This window comes from Boleophthalmus pectinirostris, unplaced genomic scaffold, assembly GCF_026225935.1.
Source record: "Boleophthalmus pectinirostris isolate CB_2022bp ecotype Guang Dong unplaced genomic scaffold, ASM2622593v1 HiC_scaffold_143, whole genome shotgun sequence".
Taxonomy (NCBI): domain Eukaryota; kingdom Metazoa; phylum Chordata; class Actinopteri; order Gobiiformes; family Gobiidae; genus Boleophthalmus; species Boleophthalmus pectinirostris.
The window spans coordinates 26,269-50,000 of record NW_026571053.1 but is presented as its reverse complement, the minus strand read 5'-3'; the positions used below and the strand labels follow the sequence as shown (position 1 = coordinate 50,000).

General features: G+C 40.1%; 1 protein-coding gene across 7 annotated transcripts in view; it reads right to left on the bottom strand.

The window, feature by feature from the left end:
- Positions 1 to 6: 6 nt before the first annotated feature.
- The window catches only part of LOC110158405 (muscleblind-like protein 1), a 28,368-nt gene continuing 4,642 nt past the window's right edge, over positions 7 to 23,732 (bottom strand). For 3 of the 7 annotated variants that reach the window (XM_055150647.1, XM_055150648.1, XM_055150645.1), the window contains 5 exons: positions 17,224 to 18,064; positions 2,536 to 2,706; positions 2,184 to 2,408; positions 1,391 to 1,630; positions 8 to 529 (listed from right to left, as the gene is read on the bottom strand). In XM_055150647.1, the coding sequence (XP_055006622.1) occupies positions 467 to 529; positions 1,391 to 1,630; positions 2,184 to 2,408; positions 2,536 to 2,706; positions 17,224 to 17,397 (873 nt within the window). In that variant the 5' untranslated portion in view covers positions 17,398 to 18,064 and the 3' untranslated portion in view covers positions 8 to 466. Of the gene's footprint in view, positions 1,631 to 2,183; positions 2,409 to 2,535; positions 2,707 to 17,223; positions 18,065 to 18,345; positions 18,367 to 22,883; positions 23,116 to 23,732 lie in introns of those variants that run through there. The other 4 variants (XM_055150646.1, XM_055150650.1, XM_055150652.1 and 1 more) reach the window with 4 other exon arrangements.

The window sequence follows — 23,732 nt, the reverse complement described above, 5'->3', positions numbered from 1 at the left end:
GTGAACTATCATTTGAACTGCAATCACCTCTAATGGTCTGATAGACCGTTCCTCTTAGCCCCACCCTTTTCCATATTTATGCATTTGCAACATAAACATGCACACTTCTGATTGAGCAGCTTACAACACTGAGCACTGACTTACAGGACGGACAGTAAGACTTAAGCCATGCCACCATTGTAAAAGCTCTACTTCCCTAGCCCTTACTGACGTTTGTTAAAGGCTTTAGGTGATGAACTGATTGTGTCCACATCAGAAGATTATAGCAAAACGTTTTATGCTAGAAGTCAGTTATCACTGGATTCCAAAGAGGCCACCATCATTTCATCACAAGCAATAATGACAGATTGACAGGAGGAAATACATTTAGCACCGACACAACGACAAACAAAAAGAGCCAAGTATCTTTGGTTAATAAAAATACTGCACAACAACAAAGCCACATGCCAAGCTAAAAGGTGAAAGGTCATAGTACCAGGTCAAAGGTTGCGTCGAGGGGTCGCTTCAGTGATTTGACAGCCGACTGAGTCTTAATTAGCAGGCAGCGAGCACATGATGGCAATGGGCCAATGGGGTTCAAGCGCATTAACATAAACCAGCAAGCAGAGGTGCATCATGGGGGCAGCAGTGCAGTTTGGGTATAGGTGAGAAAAAAACAAAAACAAATAAAAAAACAAATCATTGGAATGCAATATACAGAGGGGATAACAGGACTAAGGCATGCACAATGTGAACGCTATAGCTCTACTGCTCAACAGTTAAAATTATCAGTGGTAGCTACATTCTACATTAGTTATAGTCACACAGAAAATGGATAAATATAGCGGTGAAAATAAGTAGTCACAGTGGACAGAAAGATATATAAATATACACTGCGTATCAAAGTCAGTGTCACATTACAATGATTCACCCCAAAGCTCTGCCTGGCACATACTGGAAAATACTTATAATACTTGAAAGTACTTGGATCGGCGGACAGATACTGCTGCTGTACTATTGTTGTACTTTATACTGTGCACAATCAGTCCTGCTTCAAAATGTCAAGAGGAAGAGAAGTAAGAAGTAGGAAGTGCAGAAACAATGGTGTCACAAATAAAGTGGTGAGGAACTGGCTCTCCCTTGTGTTAAAGGATGAGATGAACAAGGAACATGGCATTCACACCACCCAAACAACAAATATTTAAAGTGGAGTAAAATGGCCTGATCCTTCCTCACGCCATCCTTCTCTGTGCAGATTTAACCCAAAAACATGCAGATTTTCCACTAAAAAAGCAGAACTGAAAAACCAGAGGACAATCTGTATAAAGCCACAAGATACAAAATTAACCTAACTGATGCCTGCTTAAGCTGCAACATATGTGGGGTGTTGAGGTGTGTTCAGACTGCTCACCATGGCTGCGGCGGCTGTGGCTTGGTTCACCTGGTGCTGCGTGGCCTTGATTTTGGCCTGCAGATGGGCCGGGGGGTGGAAGTACTTGCATTTTTCCCTGGTGCAGCGGCCCTTGATGTAGTCCATGCACACGGTGACGGTGTTGTCATTGGTGTCGATCATGGTGCTGTCTGCAGGGTGGGCGAAGCGACAGTCATTCTCTCCCCGTGAGCAGTTGCCTCTCTGGTACTCTCGACAAACCTGCACACAACATCATAAGTCATGTTTTCTATAGACATCATGATAAACTAAGCATGACTAGACACCAGACATAGTATTTTAAAAACCACCAGAGGGCAGCACTACATCTGAAATAGCTCCTCCAATGTCAGTAGTATTGTATTGTGCTGAATATTAAGTAGCACCATTCTATATTAAGTATTATACAGTGGTCCTTGTCCGTCTTACTCAGAAATGCTTTTGGTCTTTTGTTATCTTTTACGCCTTTTACAAAACATATATTCAACATTATTATTGTCAATTGTATGTTAATATTATTCACTGAAAAAGCTGACAACAAGCAGCATGAATTTATGATTATGTACTTAAGATCTGTGCTGTATTTGATTAATGGTGTAGTTAATAGTTTATTAGGTTCTTGCAGATGCCTCAGATGCCATAAAACATAGTTATTAGCATTAGAACTGCCTCATATAGAGCACGTTTACACCCCTGAGACTCTTACAAATGGGTAATTTTTGCTACACAAACATGTTCAGTATTGGGATGATCAGTATGTTTATTGGTGCGTTACCTCGAGTCTGTCCGTCCTCAGCAGTTTCTGGGCTGCAGCGGCCGCAGCGTTGGGCACCTGGCTGACCGTGGGGCTAGAGGCCATGAGGACTGGGGTGCTGGGCAAGATCTCAGGAGGCATCAGGCCGGGGGACACAGGGCTCAGATAGGGATTAAAGGCTGCAGCAGCTGCGGCCGCTGCGGCGCTAGCATTGGTCGCCAGACCGGGTGTGACAGAGAACATGGGCTACAGGCAGAAAGACAGAACAAGTAAACAACCAGACAGGAGGGTTGTTGTGAGGACACAATTACACAGTGAGGAGAGGGGACAGGTCTGTGCATGCAGGGGTGCTTTATTTATGTGTGACTCTCACCATCGGAGGGAGCTGTGTGCCGGGCATCATGGCATTAGCCAGCTGCATCTGCTGTGCCAGCATGGCCATGTTCTTCTGCTGGATCAGGTTGTTGCGCCCATTGATCTCCAGTTGGGTTTTTAGGTGAGGAGGAGGATGCAGGTACTTGCAGTTCTCCCTAGAACAGCGACCCTAGAAAAAAAAGTTAAAAAAAACAAAAAAACATTTACTATTAAAATGTTTTTGAAATTCTCTGTGTCGGTGTAAGCACATTGATATCAAATATTAAATTATGATTTCTCATAGATCCCGCCCTTAATCTAAAATGCATATTGGTAATGCAACACCCTGTTTATAGTTCAATGTCAGACTCTGAAATTGACATGAGCTGAGAGCAGCACTAATTGTTAACAGCTTGCTATTTGAGTCAGTCCCATGAGGGGCCTGAGTTTGTGTGTGTCTGTGTCTGTGTGTGTGTTAGCTCAAGGAGGTCATGACACCACTGCTGCTCTTTAGACATCCAATTTGGCTACAACACTAGCTGCAACAGCTAAAAATACTATGTACTCATATGATCCATATTGTATCAGCAAGTCATCTGAAGTCATTCGGGGGTCACACTTCAAAGTCTGGGAGTAATTATCTAAGAGAGGGTCCCTTTTTGCAGCCTGCTGCGTATCCAATTATAGTGCAACAAGAAGTCAGACACAAGCACATTCTCATTCGAGCAAGAATGTATACGCAATGTGTGCACAGCGGGGTCAAGTTCGTGTAACAGGTGGAAGATAAACGTCACACACAGTTAAAGAGACATGTATTTAGTGTGAGCCCCGGGGCACAGTGTGGTGTTCCCCCTCTCTGAAAGAGCTGTCCCCTCTGGGAATAATCTGAATCTGTGCCATGACTGCAGCCTGCCCTCCTTCACTTTCACTGACACAGGAGCAGATAGGACAGGTGTGAAGAGACAGGGAGGGGGCCAGGTTCCAGCTAGTATCCATGACTGATTTGTAAACAGTTATAAGCCTGATTTATTCATTAAACAAGATGTGAAATTATGATAAAATATTGGAACACATTTTGACAATATCCTCAAGGAAATGTATGCAATAATGGCTGTCTGTGTACTTTTGACTGTCTGCTCAATTTACTGTCTATCTAAATAACATTCATTTTATGATCATAATAATAATAATAGCATTCAATCAATCCTTCAATGGTGTGGTTGGATGCAGTGCTTAGGCCAAGCTGGCACTGAGCAGTATCCTGACACCGGAGAAAGTGTGTGCGTGTGTGAGAGGGGAAAGTGGGCAAGTGTGCCAATTGAAGAGGAGCCGATTCAGGAGCAGGTTCCAAAAGCACTCATCCAGAGAGTGACAATGGTATGCACAGAGGGGAGGGGCCGTGTGCATGTGCAAAGGAGGGGCAGGCGCGATCATGTTGCTCTCACCCCATCTGACCCTGTCTGTCGGCTGGCGGATTCACCCCTGCACTGATATATTTATGTATTTGTTTAGGAGGTTAAGGTCAGGAGACAAATGATACTAAAGCAGGCTTTAACCCATACCAGCTGCCATTTTGAATACAAACAACCAAAGAGAAGTTAACAGTAGCAAGAGCAAGACAGATCATACCAATAAAATGAATCATGTTGATATGGCTGTGTCAAGGGAAAACCAGAGCTTGCGCAAGAAATGGTTTGTAGCATAGATGTAGGATAGTGAGAAAGGAGCGATCCAAGTGGAGGGGAAGAGGAACGCCCCCAACATGAGGTTTATGGTTGCTATTATGACACGAGTGGCCTTGAGGAGCATGGAGACGGTGTCCACGGCAACGCAGCGATCCAACACCAGGCTTGAATCCCTGTGTTTCTGCAAAAGCTATATAAATGTGGCATTCCTCTAGTCTCAAATGAATAGAACAGTGTATTATTACACATTTTTAAGCCAAAAACATAAACAAATGAGCAATATGAATGCAGCACTAGGAAAATATTTGTGCGACTGATATGTAATGATCGAAAACAATAAACGACTAATAAATTATGTACTGACATTGCCACAGAATGAGATAGTTTCATTCGAGGAAAGATCATAGAAAAGACTAGGTTTTAGGGAGGTATCATTGCCACAGCAATTGAGCAATTGAAATAAAAATATTGTATATTATGAATGGGGAAAAGTGCTTGAAGTCATTCAAAACAGGACGAGATCATGTGTCTGAAACCCATGAATAAGAACTAAGTCATTTTATAGTTAAGGGGAATAATATTCAATATTGGAAGCCATTTTCATGTTATATCTTGTTTTTTTTTTTCCTCCACCTGACCCAAACTCCAGATTAAGCCAAGAACTTAACTCCTCCAGGCTACTGTGCAGTCGATCGAAGTAGTAATAACATGTCCCACCCGGGTTGCACTCTTTTAGCCCTTGAACCACAGTCAACACACGCCCTACTTTAGAAATTGTGTGGGATTTAATAAACAATGAACAAATGTGTTAAGAATGCAGGGTGTGGCTGCATCCCATCCTTTGGAAAAAAAAAAACAGATTAATGATACAGTGAGATACAATAATTTTAAAAAAAAGTAAATAAAAGATAAGAATACGGGTGATGGCTTATGATCTTAAATATTGCATAGGAGAAGTCAGGATTTTAACTTATGATGCAATAATACTAGCAAAATGCTCAGAGCGGACGACACTGGATTAATAAAACAATGAAGCAAAAATACCAATCCAGTGATGTTTTTTGAGGAGATAACAAAATATCATTAACAGCTCCACAAAGTAAATTTTAATATAACATAAGTGTTCAAATGTACGATATTAGCACCAGTTATAGATATTTTTCTAAGCAAGTTTTTTTTTTCTTTTCAAGTCACTTTCTGCATCATTTTAATATATTGTGATTTTAGTCACAATTTGTTTATTTAATGAAATGATTAAGACATGATCGACTTCCTCTGTGATATTTCCTTCATACCACATCTACAAAGCATAAAATTATTTGCCAAAAAAATCTTAAATTAACTAACTGTATCCTCCCTGAGATATTTTTGTAAATCCTCTCCAACCCTAATATCCAGGTAATATTTATCTTTCTCAGACACAACCCACAGCAGCCTTGGTCTAGTGTACTTTGACCCATTTGATTCTGTCCTAATTTGGCACTAGAATGGCCCTGTCTGGTACTAGCTTCCCCTACTTTGATGTGATGGTGGTGCTATGATGTTGTGGTGTGGAGCAGCCCTGCGTTCCTCTGACTTCTGTCCAAACATACGCACACATGAAAGTCCTCTCCCTCGCCTGCTGTGAATGAAGCTTTGTTCTGCAGGAGTCCGGCAAACACTCAAAGGACCAGCAGCAGCGGTCGGTCTCTTTGTCTACTGTTTGCTCAAAATATAACAAAATAGATGAGATATAACTTGTGTAATCAAAGTTTATGTGGTTTATTATGAGATATGTTGCAGGATCATGTAGTATTTCAAATGCTGATAAATATAACAGATGTTTAAAATGACTGGATAAAAATATAGATAGATGAGAGTGGGGGGGGGGAAGTATGATTGCAATTTAGGTATTGCAAGAATAAAATAATTTTTCAATAGCACTATATATTTTTTTATAAAAAAAAATCCTTAACTTTTATTTTTGCTTAGTTATTGACACATGGGATTATTTCTTTTAAATGAAGCTATACTTAACAATTATAGATAATCATACAGTTTCTCGTAGTATCACAACATAAAAAAAGCACACTTGGTTTCAAAGTGACTCGACCTAATTAGGCTTTCAAGGGGAAGAAGATAAGCAGTATCTCCTATAAGAGCAGGGCTGCTGTGACTTGCATTTCAGCAGAGGCAGCCCGTCATAAAACAGGTCATGTTTCTATCGCTCAGCTCTGTGCTCCAGGACAGGATCGGACCATCGGGATGATGCTGATATGAAAGAGTGCTAGTGTTCATCTGTGATAAATGTTAGAACAATAATAATATGGCCCGAATGAAAACATGGATTACATGGGGAGCAAAAGGATTATACAGATAAAGTCTAAGTTTGCACAATATAAACAATACAGATTTAGATGTTAAAATATCTTTCAGTCTGATGTTGAAGAAATAATTGATTTTCAGTGGTTGTAATCTGCACTAATGGGAGCGTTCCAAACTAGTACCGCATGTTGTTCTGTATGAAGCAGGTCTGAAGTGGTCAAATTGAAGGTATGTTGGAAATGGGTGAAACACATGGATGACATGGGAGAGGCTCAGGCACAGATCCAGAGGTTTATCCAAACACACACAGCATTGAGTTATTCACACTTGAGTGGTGTGTGTTGTGAGTAATGCCTCAGGTCAGATGTCACGTACACAGGAGCAGTGCGTCCAAACTTAGAGCTCTCTCTCCTCCCCCCATCTGCACCTCACTATCTCTCCACACAAACACACTTCCATGTGACTTTATCTCCACTATTTCCATGTACACAACCTGCTCTGGTGCAATGGGGCTCTTGCTGCAGAGGCTAACAAGGTTAGCTCCCACCTTTTCATTATCAGTAATAACACAGCCATCGCGCTGCTATTGATTTGAGGTGCTTTATGAAAGGCATCCACTCCTCGTGCTGTGTGAATATACCGGGCAGCTTGGGAATGTTCATTTAATCATTTCTGAGCTCACGATCCTACAAAGAACAACAACAAATCGTCACAACGTAATTCACAGGGGACTGACAGCAGCAATAGGGTTTCAATAACTTCTTGTTTTATGTCACGTCTGTGTGCTGCAAAATTACAGCACGGATGCAATACCATACACTTGATTTTTTTCTTGTTTTCTCACAGGTATTATGATTTACTGCATAAGATCACAGCTATATTTTGTCAGTAACCATTTTGCCATGAAACACCAGCCAAAAACTATGGTGTGATTCTGATGCAAAGAAACAGGGAAAGACTTATGCGGTTTGCAGCACTAACAGATTTATCTGGCATATAATATCCTAATCTGATTTCACATAGTGTAATCCTATCCCGCGCTCTAATCCATAATCAAATGGCCTAATCCTCTTTCTGCTTGTGATTATTGTTGGTGGTCTTGGCTCAAGCTTAAACACGTTGTTTTAAAACTTAAATTATGGATTTTAAAAATATTTAAATCCACCATTTGTAAGTTTATGTGTTTTTTTTTTCATCAGTAGAGATGGCAGATGTAAAGTCTATTCCCCACTCTCCTCACCTAGTCTTTGTTCAGGCTCACCTTTGTGTGGGCCAGCCAGTCTAATTATAAATGGTATCTTTAAGATTTGGAATACTTCTGATGCACCTCCTTTTTAAACTTTTGCATACCCATCTACTCTACTTAAAGATTTTTTTCAAGTTTGAAAACAAAATTAATCAAAACCTGCTTGAATAAACTGTTGTACTACTGGCACACACAGACACGGTGTACCATGAGTTCATAAAAATGTATGATCTGCAATGCGGTGGACCTGATAAAAAGCCTTGTTGGTTTCACAGAAAATAAATCAAGTTTAGTCAAATTAAACCTCGGGTGGTGCAGCTGTTCAAGGTTGAAAACAAGGACACAAAATAGAGGTAGAATCATTCTTCTGTCACACTTGGCCATTTGCAACCTTCAAAAACCACATAATACAAACTACATTGATTGGGCCCTTTATTACATAAGTACATCTACATTCTAATATTGTATTGGGCCTCTAAAAACTGGAGAAGAAAATATGCAGTCAGATATTCATACCAGATTAATTTGAGGTTACAAAAAGGAAACAATCCATTTATATTTTACAGTAAATACAGTAGATGTAAACATAGAGTGGAGCATAGATTACCCTAAGAACTGCAATATTCAAAATTAGCAATAGATGGAACAGGCCCGGACATTTTGATTGTGTGAAGGAATGTATTTGCGAACAGAAAGCTGGATGGACAGATTTCAAGTATGTTTTTGCAGAGGCTTAATGACTTTCAAGAGCAGACATTGCACGTCTCAGCTCCTGGCACTGAGTCATTAGTTCTTGAGAGGAGGGGTGCACAACACTTGAATGATGGCCCTAACAGCTGGAGCAGAGAGGGAGCGGCCAAACTAAAAGGGTGCTGAGAGAGTCCAAGTATAAGTAACACGCCATGCCCTCAAGCGCCACTCTCACCTGTCTGATCTGAGGATAATGCTATATGTATTAAATGGGGATGACGTGTGTGAGGGCTTTGAAAAGTTGAAATAGTAGTATTATTTCTAGTAGTCAGGGTAACGGAAGTACAAGATTTTGCACTCATGTAAAAATAATATAATTTTTTCAGTAGCCATAAGAGTCAATAATGCTGTGATTGAAGCATATGGGTAGTATTTGTGTCAGCTGTGATAGCGGTATTTATGCTAGAAAGAAACACAGAACTACATGCAGTAATTATCATGAAGTACTTGAACTTCTGCCTTACAGCGGTATATATATAAAATATAACAGAATGAACTAATAATTAGCCATAGAAGTTGCTTATTCAATCCTCTACAGCTCAAAGTTTGTTATTACAACAAAAATAACAAAAATCCCACCACTTTTGCTAAGAAATTGTAAAATAAATAAAATAAATAAATATTGAGCCCCAAAATATATTCTTTCAGTTTTAATACATTGAAGTCACTAAGTAAATATAGTAATTATTGTGACTCATTATTTCAAAATATTATACGATGAGAAGTACATTAGTAGAAGTAGATTAACATTTAAATAGTACTAGATTCTGTGCATTAGTTTAAGTTTGTCCATACAATTATATTTACTTCAAAATATATATCAGATTTTATGTCCAGGTAAAAGTATTTGTGGCCACTACTACTCAAGAAAGAGTAATTCTAGAAGATATAACAGGAGGAAGAGTCACAAAACTTACTGACAGAAGTGCAAAGTAAATATATTTGAGTAAATGTAGCAGAGTCCAACTCACCCTTGCTGCTTCAGACTTTATTTTATGTTTGTTGAGTCTTATCTAATAACAATTGATTAGGTCTAATAATGGCAATGTTTTTCTATTCTTTGTGGTATTAGCTCATCTGACCGCTACCTTTTAGCTGCAAATCCGGCAAATCCTTGGACTTATTGAGCTGTCTTTTTCTGCTGGCTCAAGACCAAAACTCTGCTACAGCTTTACAATGTTTGCCTTTAACACAATAGCAATTATGTTAATGTTATCTGAGGTTTACTCAAATGTGGCAGTCCAGTATTAAAGTAAATTAATATGCGATTAACTTATCAATGTTATCAATAGTTGTATTCACACAACTGTGGCATAGCATGGGACAAGTATTCTCAAAATATGTACAGACTACTGGAAAAAAACAAATATGCAATAAAGAGAAGAAAAACATTCTGTTTCAAATTCATGTCAATAATCAGATAATAATATAAAAACTAGCATCAAAACTAAATACTCAGCTCAACAGTTATTGATGCTGAAAACATTAAGTAAATAGGACAACACTGAACCTTTCCCTTTTATAGTCTGAGGAGTATTTTTTATTTTTTTTTATCAGTATGTTACCAAAATCTGTATCTGTATCAAGCCGTGTCCTTAGAAATTGAGTTGAAATGTTAATATCATGACAACAGCAGTTAGAAATAGTTACGACCACAATCTACAGCTACAACTATAAATAAACTAATAATAAAACGATTGCTACATCTGCAGCTCTTGACACTATGAATACTCCTGATATTGACAGTATAAAAATATACACTATCCCTATTTTCCTCCACATGTGAATAAACTGACACGGCAACACAAGTTACCACAAGCCTATAGTGTGTGTGCCACAGCAGTAAAGATTGTATCAGTGGTATAAAGGGCTCAGTGTAGTGAAGTGATGGCGACGGCTGACACAGAGGAGAAGACACCATCACACAAACCCCCACACACAGAACCAGGCTTGTCTGAAACACACAATCAAAGCAGCTCCTCTCTGGTCCATACTGGCCTCTATCCAAGACCAAAACACCAAGATTAATAACTACTGTAGGAGGCAACAAAAGGGTCTTAACTTGAAAGCCACCATGATATTTTATATGGAGTAGATCCAACTCATGATGTTTTACCAGTGGAGAAGGAGATTATGTTTAAATTCACACCCAAATCTCACATTATCTGATTTCTGAAGTTTAGGTTATTGATTATTGAAATGTCAATAGTTACAGTTACATCTGATGTACATGAAACATATCCAAATCCATAGAGAATTTTCTATAGCATGGTTTACCATTCTATCATGCAGCTTAGATAATGTAATATGGTCGGGGCATTGAATTTGAATAAGACCCTGGATCCAGCTATTTCTCACATCTGATAAACAAGATAACATATTTTAAATTACATGTTTGATGATTTGCCCAAAGTAGAAAATTTTCACATCAAACTTTCTTTTATTCTTGAGTTTTTCTTGGTGCAGAATTTGGCAGAGAGCCTGAGAGCAAGCAATGTGAGGATCACACGTCTTTGGATTCCGCATGCCCATCTGTGGCTGTAGACAAACACAGCACTCGGATTGTCTGCGAATGTGGCAAAACAACAAGGTAAAAGTTGGATGCCTTTGGCCTGCTTTAGGAAGGCTGCAATTTATTGAGGTCAAATGATACTAAGTAACGATAATAAAGAGTGCAAAAGGGAGTGGTGTGATCAACATTTGCACTCTAATAAAAGTACTGATAATTTAATGCATAATATTAGAATAGTAAGATTTAGTTGCAAAAGTGTTTGGAATTTATGTCTGATTTATGGTTTTCCTCACTACTGTATTCAGACATACAAACACGGGGAGAACAGAGAAAAAATTTACTTGAGAAAGCAAATGGGGGCATAAAAATACAAGCCGAAAAAAAGCATGTTGCCATAAAACAACAATTTAAGGTTCAATATATTCATAGCCTCTTCTGACAGGGTTACAGCGTTGTCAAATAAGCATTAGCCTTTCTGAACTTCTAGCCATATGCTTGTACAAAACGTGTTAGTTTAACTGCCTAGATCACGGCTGTATAATTTATTTGAGGTCATAAAACACAGTGTGGACTTAGCAACACGGCTAATATTTACCCCACAAGAAGTCTGGCTGTGTGCTGCACACTGTATGTATGAGTTAGTGTCTTTGAAGCTAACTGAATGTAAACACACTGCCAAAACAGAGCTAGCAAAGGCGAGAGCAAAGACAGATAAAGGTGCAGACAAAGGGGAAGGGATGATAGAGAAAGTCATACATACATAGATAAATATATGTTTCATACCCACCCTCTGAGAAGAAAGAAAGCAATCTTGGCTAGCCACACAGTAACAGACTTTAATAATAATAATAATGCTACCACAACACATGCACTTGACTCTTAAGACTTGATTGCATAGGTGCGTCTGGCTGGCGTTAAAGTTATTATCCAAATTGAATGGAGTTAGTGAGGGTGGTAATTAGGAGCTGACTGGTTTTAGCATCTTGACTAACAAGCAGTGACTCTTTAATGCATAACAACGAATGAAATAAAAGTACAATACAGATTTTCTTATCTGAAGGTTTTCTTGGACAAGATAGATATAGTGTGAAACAGGGAGAGAGAAAAAGCAAGGTTACAATGCTAAGGTGGCATATGTGTAATGTCTTAATCAGTAAACACATTTAGATTCTTGATTTGATTCGCCATTGAGAGATGCAAAGGTAGAGAAGAGCAAAGAGAATCCCCCTCCATAATTAGGTCAGTGCACTATACTTTCCACAAGGGCAGATTATGCGACCAGTGGATTGACAGCGGTCACTTTTCCAAGCACAAGTTATTTTCACATAGATATTCCTCTTATTATAATCCAATAAATGCTTTTGCACTGTGCTTATGTGGTGAAATACGTGATCTAATAATTATGGAAAGGTTTCATAAGTAACAATAATCATAGCTGATCTTGTACCAATCCATCACTTTAAGTCTTGCCACACTGTTCATTTCTGTGTGGTTTATATGGTGTAATGTGAACCATCTTGTCCAGTGGTGGGTGTGGCCAGAACTCAACGAGGCGAAGAAACCAGACTGAGCGGGAAATCAAGTAAAAGCAGCTCCCAACATAAGGGTGGAGAATGAAAACAACTGCAAATACAGCGCACCAGAATAGACTCGCGTTAGACAGTTAAAAACAAGTTGGTAGTGGGTGGAGCTGATCTGCATGACAGTTCTTCTAGTGTATTCAGGCTTGTGTAAACTAATGGGTTTGGCAACGTTAAGGAAATCTGAGCATTATACCTAGTAAGCAGTAATGGAAACAGTACTTTGAAAATGTATTTAGTTACAGAATAATATGTATGTATTTTGTAACCTATTCTGTTTCAATATTGTACTGAATACTGAGTACTGTATTCTGAACACTTGGAATACTTTTACAGCAAACTATATTTTTATGAGCTGCATTATATTATACTGAAAAAACACAACATAGAATTACAAACAGCTTCATTTTTATTGCAGTGTTTGTTGTAATTAAGTGAATTAATTAAAGTCTGATTAGAGGGGGAAAAAAAATTCATGCACGTGCACACTGCAAGAGCTGTGTTTTAAACGTTTCTTACAAAAAATGCATAGTTCGAAGAACTATGCAAGTCAATAACACCGTGTATTCCTTTGATTTTAGGAAAGTAACATTATTCTGAATAGCACCAGATGAAAAAGTCACTGTACCGGAATACTTATTTTCAGTACATGTATTCAGTTAGTTCCCAACACTGTTAGTAAACAAGTAATGCATTAAGACAGTAAAGTTTAAAGCAGGGAGCAATATCGGCTCATTTCCAACATATTTATTTATATTATATTAGTAGCCTAATACTCCACTACAACAAGTTACATATTGTTGTTAAATATAGCTACAAGATTTTAACTCCAAACATCATACAATGTCAGTCACGCCATTATTTGCTATTCCAAGTCCTGCAGCCCTAATAAATGTACAGCAGGTCACCTCTGAAGCCTAAACTCTACTTTTCTCCGAATGTAAGCAGTAGTTTGAGAAGATTTACAATGGACTAAACCAGTCTAGTAGTTAACCATTAATAGGCATGGAGCTGACTTTAACATCAGGGAGTCCAGGCAGCCATTATCCTTCTCCAAATATTTACACAGCTTTGACATTGCTAAGCTGTCTGCCCCACGCTCACCAGATACACAGACCACAGGCAGAGCGCTGGGATGCTCCATGGGGGTTAGGGTCAAGTTTAAGGCCCACACATACAGGCCCAAGGTGGATCTATAAAGCTGCAACTGTTCCCAGGAAACAACATGCAACTAAACCTGCTCAAACTAAGTGCTGTCGATAAGATACTTCACCCAACATGCACATATATAACTAAGGTGCATGAGAGATTCATGATGGTCATGACAGTGGCACAGCCTCACTTCTGCCAGTCTATCCCAGGGCAGCTGTGGCTACAGAAGCATCTTACCATTATCATCTGTGGAGTGAATGAATAACTACAGCGCTGCACTTTCAAAAGCTTGTCAAGCTTGTAAAGTGCAGTTAAAGTGCAAGGTGTGTTAAAATATAAGTGACTGTAATAATTAAGCTCAAATGTTCTTGTTTTTATATACTCAAAGTATTGAAGTTATTTTACTTCCCCTTTCTGAATTAATCCAACACTCCAATAAAACATGTTCCCATTGGCCAAAGAACCAGTTGCTATTGGAGAAAGTAGAGAAGGCCAAAAAAGCAAAAGGAAAACAAAAGATTAGGGAAGCGAAGCATGTTTAGCTATTGACAATATATTCACACATGGTAATGAGGCCCAGACCACTGGTGATTCAGAGCAGTCTAATATATGTGCTTGATGTTGTACCAGTGCCTATACCTATGTTTTTAATGTATTGTGCAATTGAAAATACAGCTCAATATAAAAAATACTGATCCTAATTTAGAGATGTTCATGCCCTGTTTTGCATATTCATTTGCTCATAGGAGCAAAATTGAGCTGCGGCTTGTTGGAGTCTCTGTGAAAAATTGCGTTGTGTTTTTGCTCTGCTTTTAGCATGTTTAGGTGTTTAGCACGCAAGCAAACACTTGATAAATGAGGCCCTAAATCTTGTATCAGATTGTTTTGGTTCAACATGAGGACTTCGCCATAAAAACCCACTTGTCCCTACTTTCTTCTTGGTCTTGAGACTAGGGCACATGTTGTGGTGGGGCCAGGGCAGCGTGGCGGATGGAGAGATGACAGGGTTTGGGTGTGCCCTTCTTGCCTGTGTGCCGCTGCTACTGTTGATCATGTGAGACCTGTTCTAATTATACACTTTTCTACAGAAGAAGGTCGGCCCTGTCCTCTGGGCAATCAGTGATTTCAAGACGGGGCATCTGTGTGAGGGACATGAATAACATGCACACTACTTCACAATTAGGTGACTCAATTAAGCACTCCAAACATCTATAATAAATGTTTTCAGCCTTCTTTTCTGAGCTTCATTAATCAATCAATTCCAATTCAATTGTTTTGGGATTCAAGGTGGAAATTATACAAAAACAACTCAACTCAACAGCTACTATACTTCTACCACTACCAGAGTAAATGGTTCAGTGTGGTCAACCAACAAATTATAATAAGCATTTGTCAACCGTTATGGAAAGAAATGTTTTCAGGAATGCACAACTCACATGCTCTTCATCTCTATAAAATTTTTTTGTTTAGTTTTTTGTTAAGCTAATTTACTCATTTCTATGGGTCTGTATGTTTTAAACGTATAGCTATAACTCCAATAATGTTGAGTGAATGACTGTGTTTGTGGTTTTAGGCCTGTTCTCCTCTCTCTCTCTCTAACCTATCAACAGTCTCCTAGCCTAATTTCCACCATGTTTCTTTCCCCACCTCTCTGTGTCTTTACTGCTGTTTCCACTGTGGTTTTCAGAGACCTGCTCTGTTTTTCATTACCAGTGGAAAACACGAAGGGAACGGTTAAAAAGTATCGCCTATCTCCATTAATACACAAGTCCTGGTGGAAAAGTCCAAATGACCAAAATAGACCACAACTTTCTCCATAAAGTGCCAACCAACGCTTTCCAGTTGCTGACCTTCCACTCAAATTGTACAAATGTTTAAAGAAATGTAAACGCCCTAAGATACTGTTGTGGTATTACGTCTGCTTATATATTGTTGTACTAAAAAGTCATGTGTGTATCGTATGGTATCAGTGTAATGCATTTATGTATGTATTTATTTATTGTCTGGAAATGCTTCATTCATGACATACAAGCAATGGTGGTTGTGGTTATATAAGTAGTATGCCCACTTTATTTTTGGAAAAATGCTAAGAGATCGGGAAGGGACAAGATCTTGCAAAATAAAATTGCTAGAAGATTGTGCACACAAATGACCTTGTGATATTATTCTCTTGTGTTCACATTTAGCACCAGAAACAAAGCAATGATGAGTTACATCTCTTGAGAAGTCATAGTTCAAATAAGAAAAATTATTAAACAAAAATGTGTGGCCAAAATTGTATTAATCACACATTTAGTCAAAATCACATTGCGTCTAGTTGTGGACCCAATGCTGCGTCTTGTGTCATTACATGAAAATTAAGTCTCCTCCCATTCCGAGTAAAAGAGTGTGGAAGAGGTGAGGTAAGGTAAGAATAAACTGTATGGGGAAAAAAAGTAATGTTCTTTAAAAGTTCTTTTAAATCAGGAAGCTGCATAATAACTAAATCTAGTACCATCACAGTGCAGGTCTCATGATTCTTAGTCATATATAAAGCATTACAAATGTGGCATTTCACTTGGATCACATGTTTTGGTTTAACATTATAGATGCTGCTGAACATATGCACATCTCATTAGTAAACAATAGAGTCAAGTTGAGGTCAAACAATGATTCACTGTCCACATGTGGCCAACAATGGTGCCTAAGTGAAAGCACTCATATGTCCTCAGTCTCACCCTGCACAACTATAACATAACCCAAAGTGTAACAACAACAACCACTGCTACAAAAACATAACATGTCTCTGCATATATCAGTTCAGTCCCTCCCATTTAATCTTGAGAAAAAAGTCTGATTGTGAAATTACACAGGGGAGAAACAGAAAGTATGTCTCTGCTGCTCTGACCTAAAAATGGAAAACTACTGCATGCAGTGCCCCAAATCTGCCCCTGATGTTAGCCACACACACATGCCCAGGAAGTGGTTCAACTGACTGGCATGCACTCAATGACTTTATCTCCGCATGTTGTTTATGTATTGTGCTCCAAGCTGCTCAGTTTCAGTTCAAATTTTCATTATTTATGTCTGTGCTGGAGCAAAGCATTCACACAGTCGGCCTTGTGTATGGTGTAATCGGCTGCAAATGTGGTTGACGGACTAAAAATGCCTCCCAAATTGCAGCAAACATTGGCCAAAAGCCTTCGGTCTGTCCTCGAAAATTCCACAGAGCAGTGTCACAATCGCCTGACTTCTGCTTCCTGAATTGAGAGCCCTGACCTCCTCCCTTTTTGCCTATGGTCACATGTCCCAGTCACCTGACCAGAAGTAGGCAGTGAGGAGGAGCACATGCTGTGGCCAGATGGTGTGGTGCATGATACAGACACCAGACTAGTACCATTTGCTGCTTGTTGCTGCATATAGTTCAAACCACTTCCCAAATAGTGTGTGTGTGACTTCCAGGTGTCTTATTAATAACTTTGCGATGTGTTATTCTTACCTTAAGGGAATCAAAACAGGCGATGACTCGTCCGTTGTCCACCTGGCAACTCTTGGCCGGGTGGGCAAACTTGCACTCCTGGTCTGAGCGTGAACATGTGCCCCTCTGAAACTCTCTGCATACCTCCAGGGTCAGCCACTTGGTGTCGCGAATGTGTGCTATGTTCATTGCCATGGCAACAAAAGCACAAAACTTTTCCTAGCTGTTCAAATGTGAATAAAGTACCTTGAGAGTTTTAATCCACGGTTTTTCTCTTGTTGTTGCCTGTAATGGTGAAATGAAACATTCAAGCAAAGGTTCTTTTGATTGAGAGAGCTCCTCGTCGAGAGGGAAATGATAAAGGACACTGTTAGCTGTGAATGCTATTGGGGCATTGTCCTGACAGAGCCACGGATGAAGTCCTTAGATTATCAACACGTTGGTGCCTTTTCTGACCTCACTTTTATTTTAGTGATGGAAGCTTATACAATGTGTCAAACAGGAGCCCTCAGTTAGGTGCAGTGAAGCAGGCAACAAAGGTGATAGTCTGTGTGTAGCCCGCCACAGGAAGGTTAAGGGCACTGAGGACTGAATGGAGGCCTATGGGTCAAAGTTAAAGGCAGGTGGGTGAGACTGTGCGGGCTGGGGTGGGGCTGTAAGGCTGTTCAGTGGAGAGCACTTGGCAGCAGGACCGGTCGGTGAGGACAAGCTGGAGATGGACTGGGGGACAGAGATGAAGGTGTGGCCACTGTCCTTGGATTCAGGTTACCGCGGCAGCAAGCGAGCGAGGCAGGGGGGAGGGTGGAGCTTCAGCTGGAGAAGCAGGTCAAAGCTGCAGCAGACATCAGGGAAGGCACTTCCTCTGGAGGCAAAGAGATGGACAGAGATTAGTCTGATCACTGATCATTGTTACATATCTTAAAACAGGTGTAGAGTCAACATAAAGTCATGCAAACACAAAGAGACTGTGGGAAAGAAGCTGATGTATGTCAGTTATGCAGAGGTGTTAGCTAAAACAGCTCTCCTCCACTCTTCACAAACTCAAAACACAACTAACAAAGAGAAAAGCACACAAAGCAGCATTAACAACATTTGTGCATTTCTGGTGATGGAGGAAAATCAGATCAAACCTGTATCACTTACACTCAAATACAGCAAATGCGGCCATGGCTAATGTGTTTAGAGGTGAGTGAAAGGAAGAGAGTGAAAGCAGGAGGGGAAGTCAACCAGGGTTAGTCATTTCCCTTCTTGCAAAGTGGAGCGGGAGAGTGGACCAATGAGAGGCGGCACAGTTGCAGCAACATTCTGGGCTTAGGGCCAGGTGAGAACGAGGGAGGAGCCAGTGAGTCTGACCTGCATGCAGCACTGTGCAAAGAGACACTAAACTAATGCTAGGTACGGTGTAAGAAATGTACTTAATCCAATACAGATAAAATACAGAGACAGAACCATTATCATGAGGAATTCAGTCTTTTTCTCATCACAAAAGGAGGGTCGCTCTATTTACTGAAAATAAGTTGTGTGTATGGGATGTGTTTTTGTAAGTTTTCCAAACTTGCTTACTATTTTTGGTCAAAGCCTTGGAGGAATGTGAATGAGTGACTCCAGAGGCCCATTCTGCTCTTATCACTGGGGCAAGGCACCACACCCTGTGCAGAGAAATCGCTTATCCCACAGCAGCATGTGCACGTTCAGCAGCGCTGTGAACCCCAGCTAACTTTACAACACTGCAACACACCATATCAGCCCTGCAGCAGAGGAGTGCAGGTCACCATGACCCAGCACCAAGCACTACGTACAGTATATAATCCAGAAAGAGAAACTGAAGGAAAAAAGCTCCATTTCACCTTAAATGACCCCACACAGGAAAAGTCCCTTTGCTGCTGCAGATGACCTTTGGAGTGTTAGCATAGCCATATCACAACAGCCACAACAGCTCTGTCTGCAAAAACACGCACCTCATTCAAAATATTCTTCAGTTGGATATATTATGTTTCAAATGAGCATGTAAAATACTACAAATAAAAACATAATTTGATGTTTTTAGTAATTATATGCAAAATTTTAATGTGCAATCCAAATGTTAGGTCAGTGTACCATAAACATCCTGCGTACCATAGTGTGGACTTTTTTTTAGACATTGTTAGTGTTACATTGCCATAGCATAGTATGTAAGACACCAAAGCATGTTTACTATATAAACACGCATGTTAAGCGTATTTACAATATACACAAGACAATAAATAGGACACCTATCTGATTATTTAGTGTACTATCCTTTGTAAGTGCATTGTAAGGATTCAATGTCAAACGTAAGGTTATTAGTTGCATTTGTATCTATGGTGTATTGGGGCCAGAGAGTGCGTATGTAGAGGAGCTCCACAGTGAAGCATGGTGTAAGACAGTGTCAGACTAATAATGAGTGCTCATTATGATCCATCATGTCTGGACATAGGCATCCATCCGCTATTGATTTTTTCATCTCCATGGAGGTCAGTACGCCACTCCCTCTATCTAATTCCACTTTAAATATTAGGCATCCATTTCAACCGACAACTACCTAATATGATCCATTTCTCCAACCGCAGCATTTGCTTAAACAGTAACTTGTCTTTGGGTGATACTTCCTGTTCTCCTGTCCTTTTATTCTTTATATTTGCTTTCAACATGACCGACTGACCAAGCTCACAGCATCCACGGCTGCTCTCATCAGGACTCCCAAGGTCTTGCGAGCTGGTGCAAGGTCAACTATCGGACAGAGCAAAGATGGCGGAAGAGAGAACCCATGTGCTTCCTATCCCGTTTATGACACGTGGTAGAAACATTATAGCAAAAAGAGGAAGCCACAGGATGAGAACACAACTATATCAGCCCTTGGTCATATGACACCACCGTATGCAGTAATGGCGCAAACATTTCTGAGGCTTTCATTTTTAATTTGTTTTGATTATGAGTCTTCAAATAAATCTTGTGTCAATAATCCTTGCCTCAGCTTCACTGGAACTATGTGTGAAACCTGGCAGCGATCAGAACTGATGGATGGGCCAGGATGTTTGCACTCACAGCGGAGTGTTTTGTCATGGGGGCATGTTCCGACTGATTGAAAAGCGGTCAAAGAAACATGCTTGTTACTAATCTGGGCTGGTCCTGGAGTTGTCATAGTGACTAACTGCCAGAGCTTGCACTAGACAACGTGAAGAAAAGGGTGTGGTTGACAGTTATGACAAGACTTCCTGAAAAAAGATGTATAGCTTTTCAACGTTGTTTGACTTCGACATTAAGAAGAGGAAAAGTGGTCTATTTTCAGCTTTGACTGCAGAGAAAAAGAGATGCAGTAGTCCTCTTTCTTGGCTCGCTGCTGTTAAGTAAAAAAGTGGTTTCAGCATATTGACAAAGGTGGAGGTAGGTCACAGCAGTAGAGGATGCTGGGAGAAATGCTACACCCAGGGCCATGCTGCTGCTACCGCTACTCCATGTGCTCAGAATATAGCATGTCAATATTGCCCCCAGTGACCTTCACACGCACAGACACAGCAGCGGACAGAGACACGTGAGCGTCTTCTCCTCCTAGCACTTTACTTACATGCATATGGACGGTAGCCAGGAGGTTGTGTCCAGGTCTTATATGCAGTAAAATAAGCAGTATTTCTATGCATCTTTAAAAGAAAAATTATAGGTGCATCTTGGAAAAGTAACCTGGATGCAAGTTCAACCAGTTATTTTTTTTCAAGGACCTTTTGAACTTTTGAAATCAATCCAAATGTATTAAAAATGGGAAAAATATAGCAATGTTGTAAAAAAAAAAAAATGGCCCTGTTGTGAAATTATATTTTTTGTCTTGGGCAATGGCTCATAATTTCAGATAATGTGCATATCAATCTAATCTTTCCTCCCCGAGTTATCTTGCCAACAGGTTAAAACACCAGTCAACAAAATAACGCCAGCAAAAACAACCCTTGTGGGCGGAGATAAGAATACCATAAATATCTGCTTTCATCCATCATCTATTTCCTTATTTAACAATTTTAAAATGATAGCTTCAATAAAAAGGTAAGGCCTCCCGAGCAGACTGCAATTACCCCATAAGTGCAATGTCGTCACCATACTATTACCGCCATAATCATCATCGTGTCTCAACTATTAGTTTAACTGAATGGTATGTCATTGGGGTGAATGGCATAGGCAGAGAAAGTGACTCTTATCCCAGAAACCGCACAACAAACAAAGCCTATTGATTCCACTGGGAGCCAACTTCTGCAAGACAATACAAGCTCTTGTTTACCGTAAATAGAGAGATATGCAGACAAAAATGCTCAAAAATGCTAATTTATGCTTCTGTGTGCACACTTTGTATAAAAATGTGTGGTGAAGTCAGTGCACATTGTTGCTAATAGTTGGACTTAGTGTGTAATGAGTGGCTCAACGGTTCATGTTTGTTCAGGCATAGGTTCAGTAGGATGGACAGAGCTCAGTCTACCGCAGCTTAGTGTTGTCTGCATTCAGGCAGGTGATAAGAGGTGCCCTATGCATGCCCACGACAACAGCTTTGATGCCTAACAATGTGCTAACCATGTCTGTGTTATGGAGTAATAAAAAATGTAGACATAACATATTGCAGTAAGCGAGGCTCTTTATCTGCATATTTATCAGCTAATTCTTTCTATGTGCTATAATTGCCCCCGTCCACTGCTTGATCTGAGGCCTGCTTTGTGCCAAGTGCAGCGATCACATGAAAGCATTGACAAGGTTGCGAGGTAGCTGCAAGGAGACAGGACAGGAGTGTTATTAAATGTTATATAGCTGTCTAAAAGGAGTGGGGGTTCATGAGATGTGAGGGGCTGATATAGAAAAAATATAGTGCGATATAGAAAAACAAGGACAGGCTTGTTGGCATGTGTTCCTCTGTAAATGTAAAGCGGCTTTAACATGCGCCTCACCTGCCTATTTCCTCTTAGTGCACAGATGTTCTACATACTGACTGACACAGGCTGAGTTCCCTATGCAATACAGAAATGACTGGAGGCAATATTTTCACAGCCATTACCGAAGGCCTTGCCACAGGAATGGTTCTTATAGAGATAAATCCCTCAAGCATCTATGGTGCAATGTACATCTTTTTAATAGCACAATAAATGTTAGTCAAAGTCAAAATGTTCCGATTGTGTAAGTAAGACATAGTAGCTACATACTGTATAAAGAATCTCTTATCTAATAAACCTTAACCTTCCAGCATACATGAAGTCATCCATATAATCTTGTCTGTAGGGTATATTATAGTCTTTAACATAGGATTCTTACACACACGCGGTACTTGCACAGAAATCTTATCTCGATTTACACACTATTTTCACAGACAGAACACTGCAACAACCTGCAGCTGCGCCCCAGGGTTCACAAAAGTTGCAAAATAATCTCCCACGCATGTGTTTGTATTCCAAAACCAGAAACAATTCTATTCATAACAAATAACAAGTTTGGACTGTTCGCATAACAAAATGCAAAAACCAAACACGCACAACACGTAGTAAACCAAGATTACAATTTCAAACTTAATTCCCCAGCAATAACCATCAAAAAGTGAAGTAAAACTTTCCAAACTTTTAGTCACGCCATGAATTTTGAGTCACGAACAATAACACACCCACATGAATATATTACAAATGTAGTAGAATTTGACTTACTTTTATATCCACTTCTATAAAGATAAGTCATATTGCTCCATTCTGAACGTCTCTGCGTCTTAAAAGAGCTTCTAACCCTCTTTTCCTCTTCAGTTTTCTTTCTGAGTTACTCCCCCTCTGTCAGGCGCATGCAAACACTCACTTAGTAGCGCACATATGCACTAAACACACATACACACTCCCACAGACAGTCACCCTCTTACACAGTCTCTCCTCCCGCGACCCGGAATGCTTGGCCACTTTCAACTGTACTGAAATACTGTGCGCGCCATATAAGGTAGCGGCGGCTTCACATGTCACAGATAATTTACATGCAGAGGGGCGGGAGTTTACCTCAGAACGTATACACAGACAGGCCCGGGACACATGCAGAACCACGCTTCACTATGTATTGAAGGAGCAAAGGAGAAAATATGCACATTCTCTGTTTAAGCCGGATAACTCCCAACATGTCCAGTGTTGAGTCAGACGAAGGGAATGAAAGCTGAGTGGGCGATCTATTGATCCTCTTCTCCTCTGCTTCCTGGAATGACCGTGGCTGTCCAAAACACACACATGCACACCAGCAAAATTTTTCTTGCTAACTAGCGCTACCCCGAGGAAGTAAGCTATTGTGTGGCTGTCTACTTTGAGCCAAGAATGTGTCTTTGGACGAGGTGTTTACGTGGATGTGTATCTATAAAACAAGCTGTCACAGTTGGACCCTGTGGCCCGCATACTGAAGAGCAGACAGGAGACACTCAGGCAGACAGACTAATTCCCAAATGTCTACCTATGTTGGAAAAAAGTAAAGACTGCAGCGCATGGGGGAAAAGATCTAGATGACCCAATAGAGAGACAGAGAGGAGG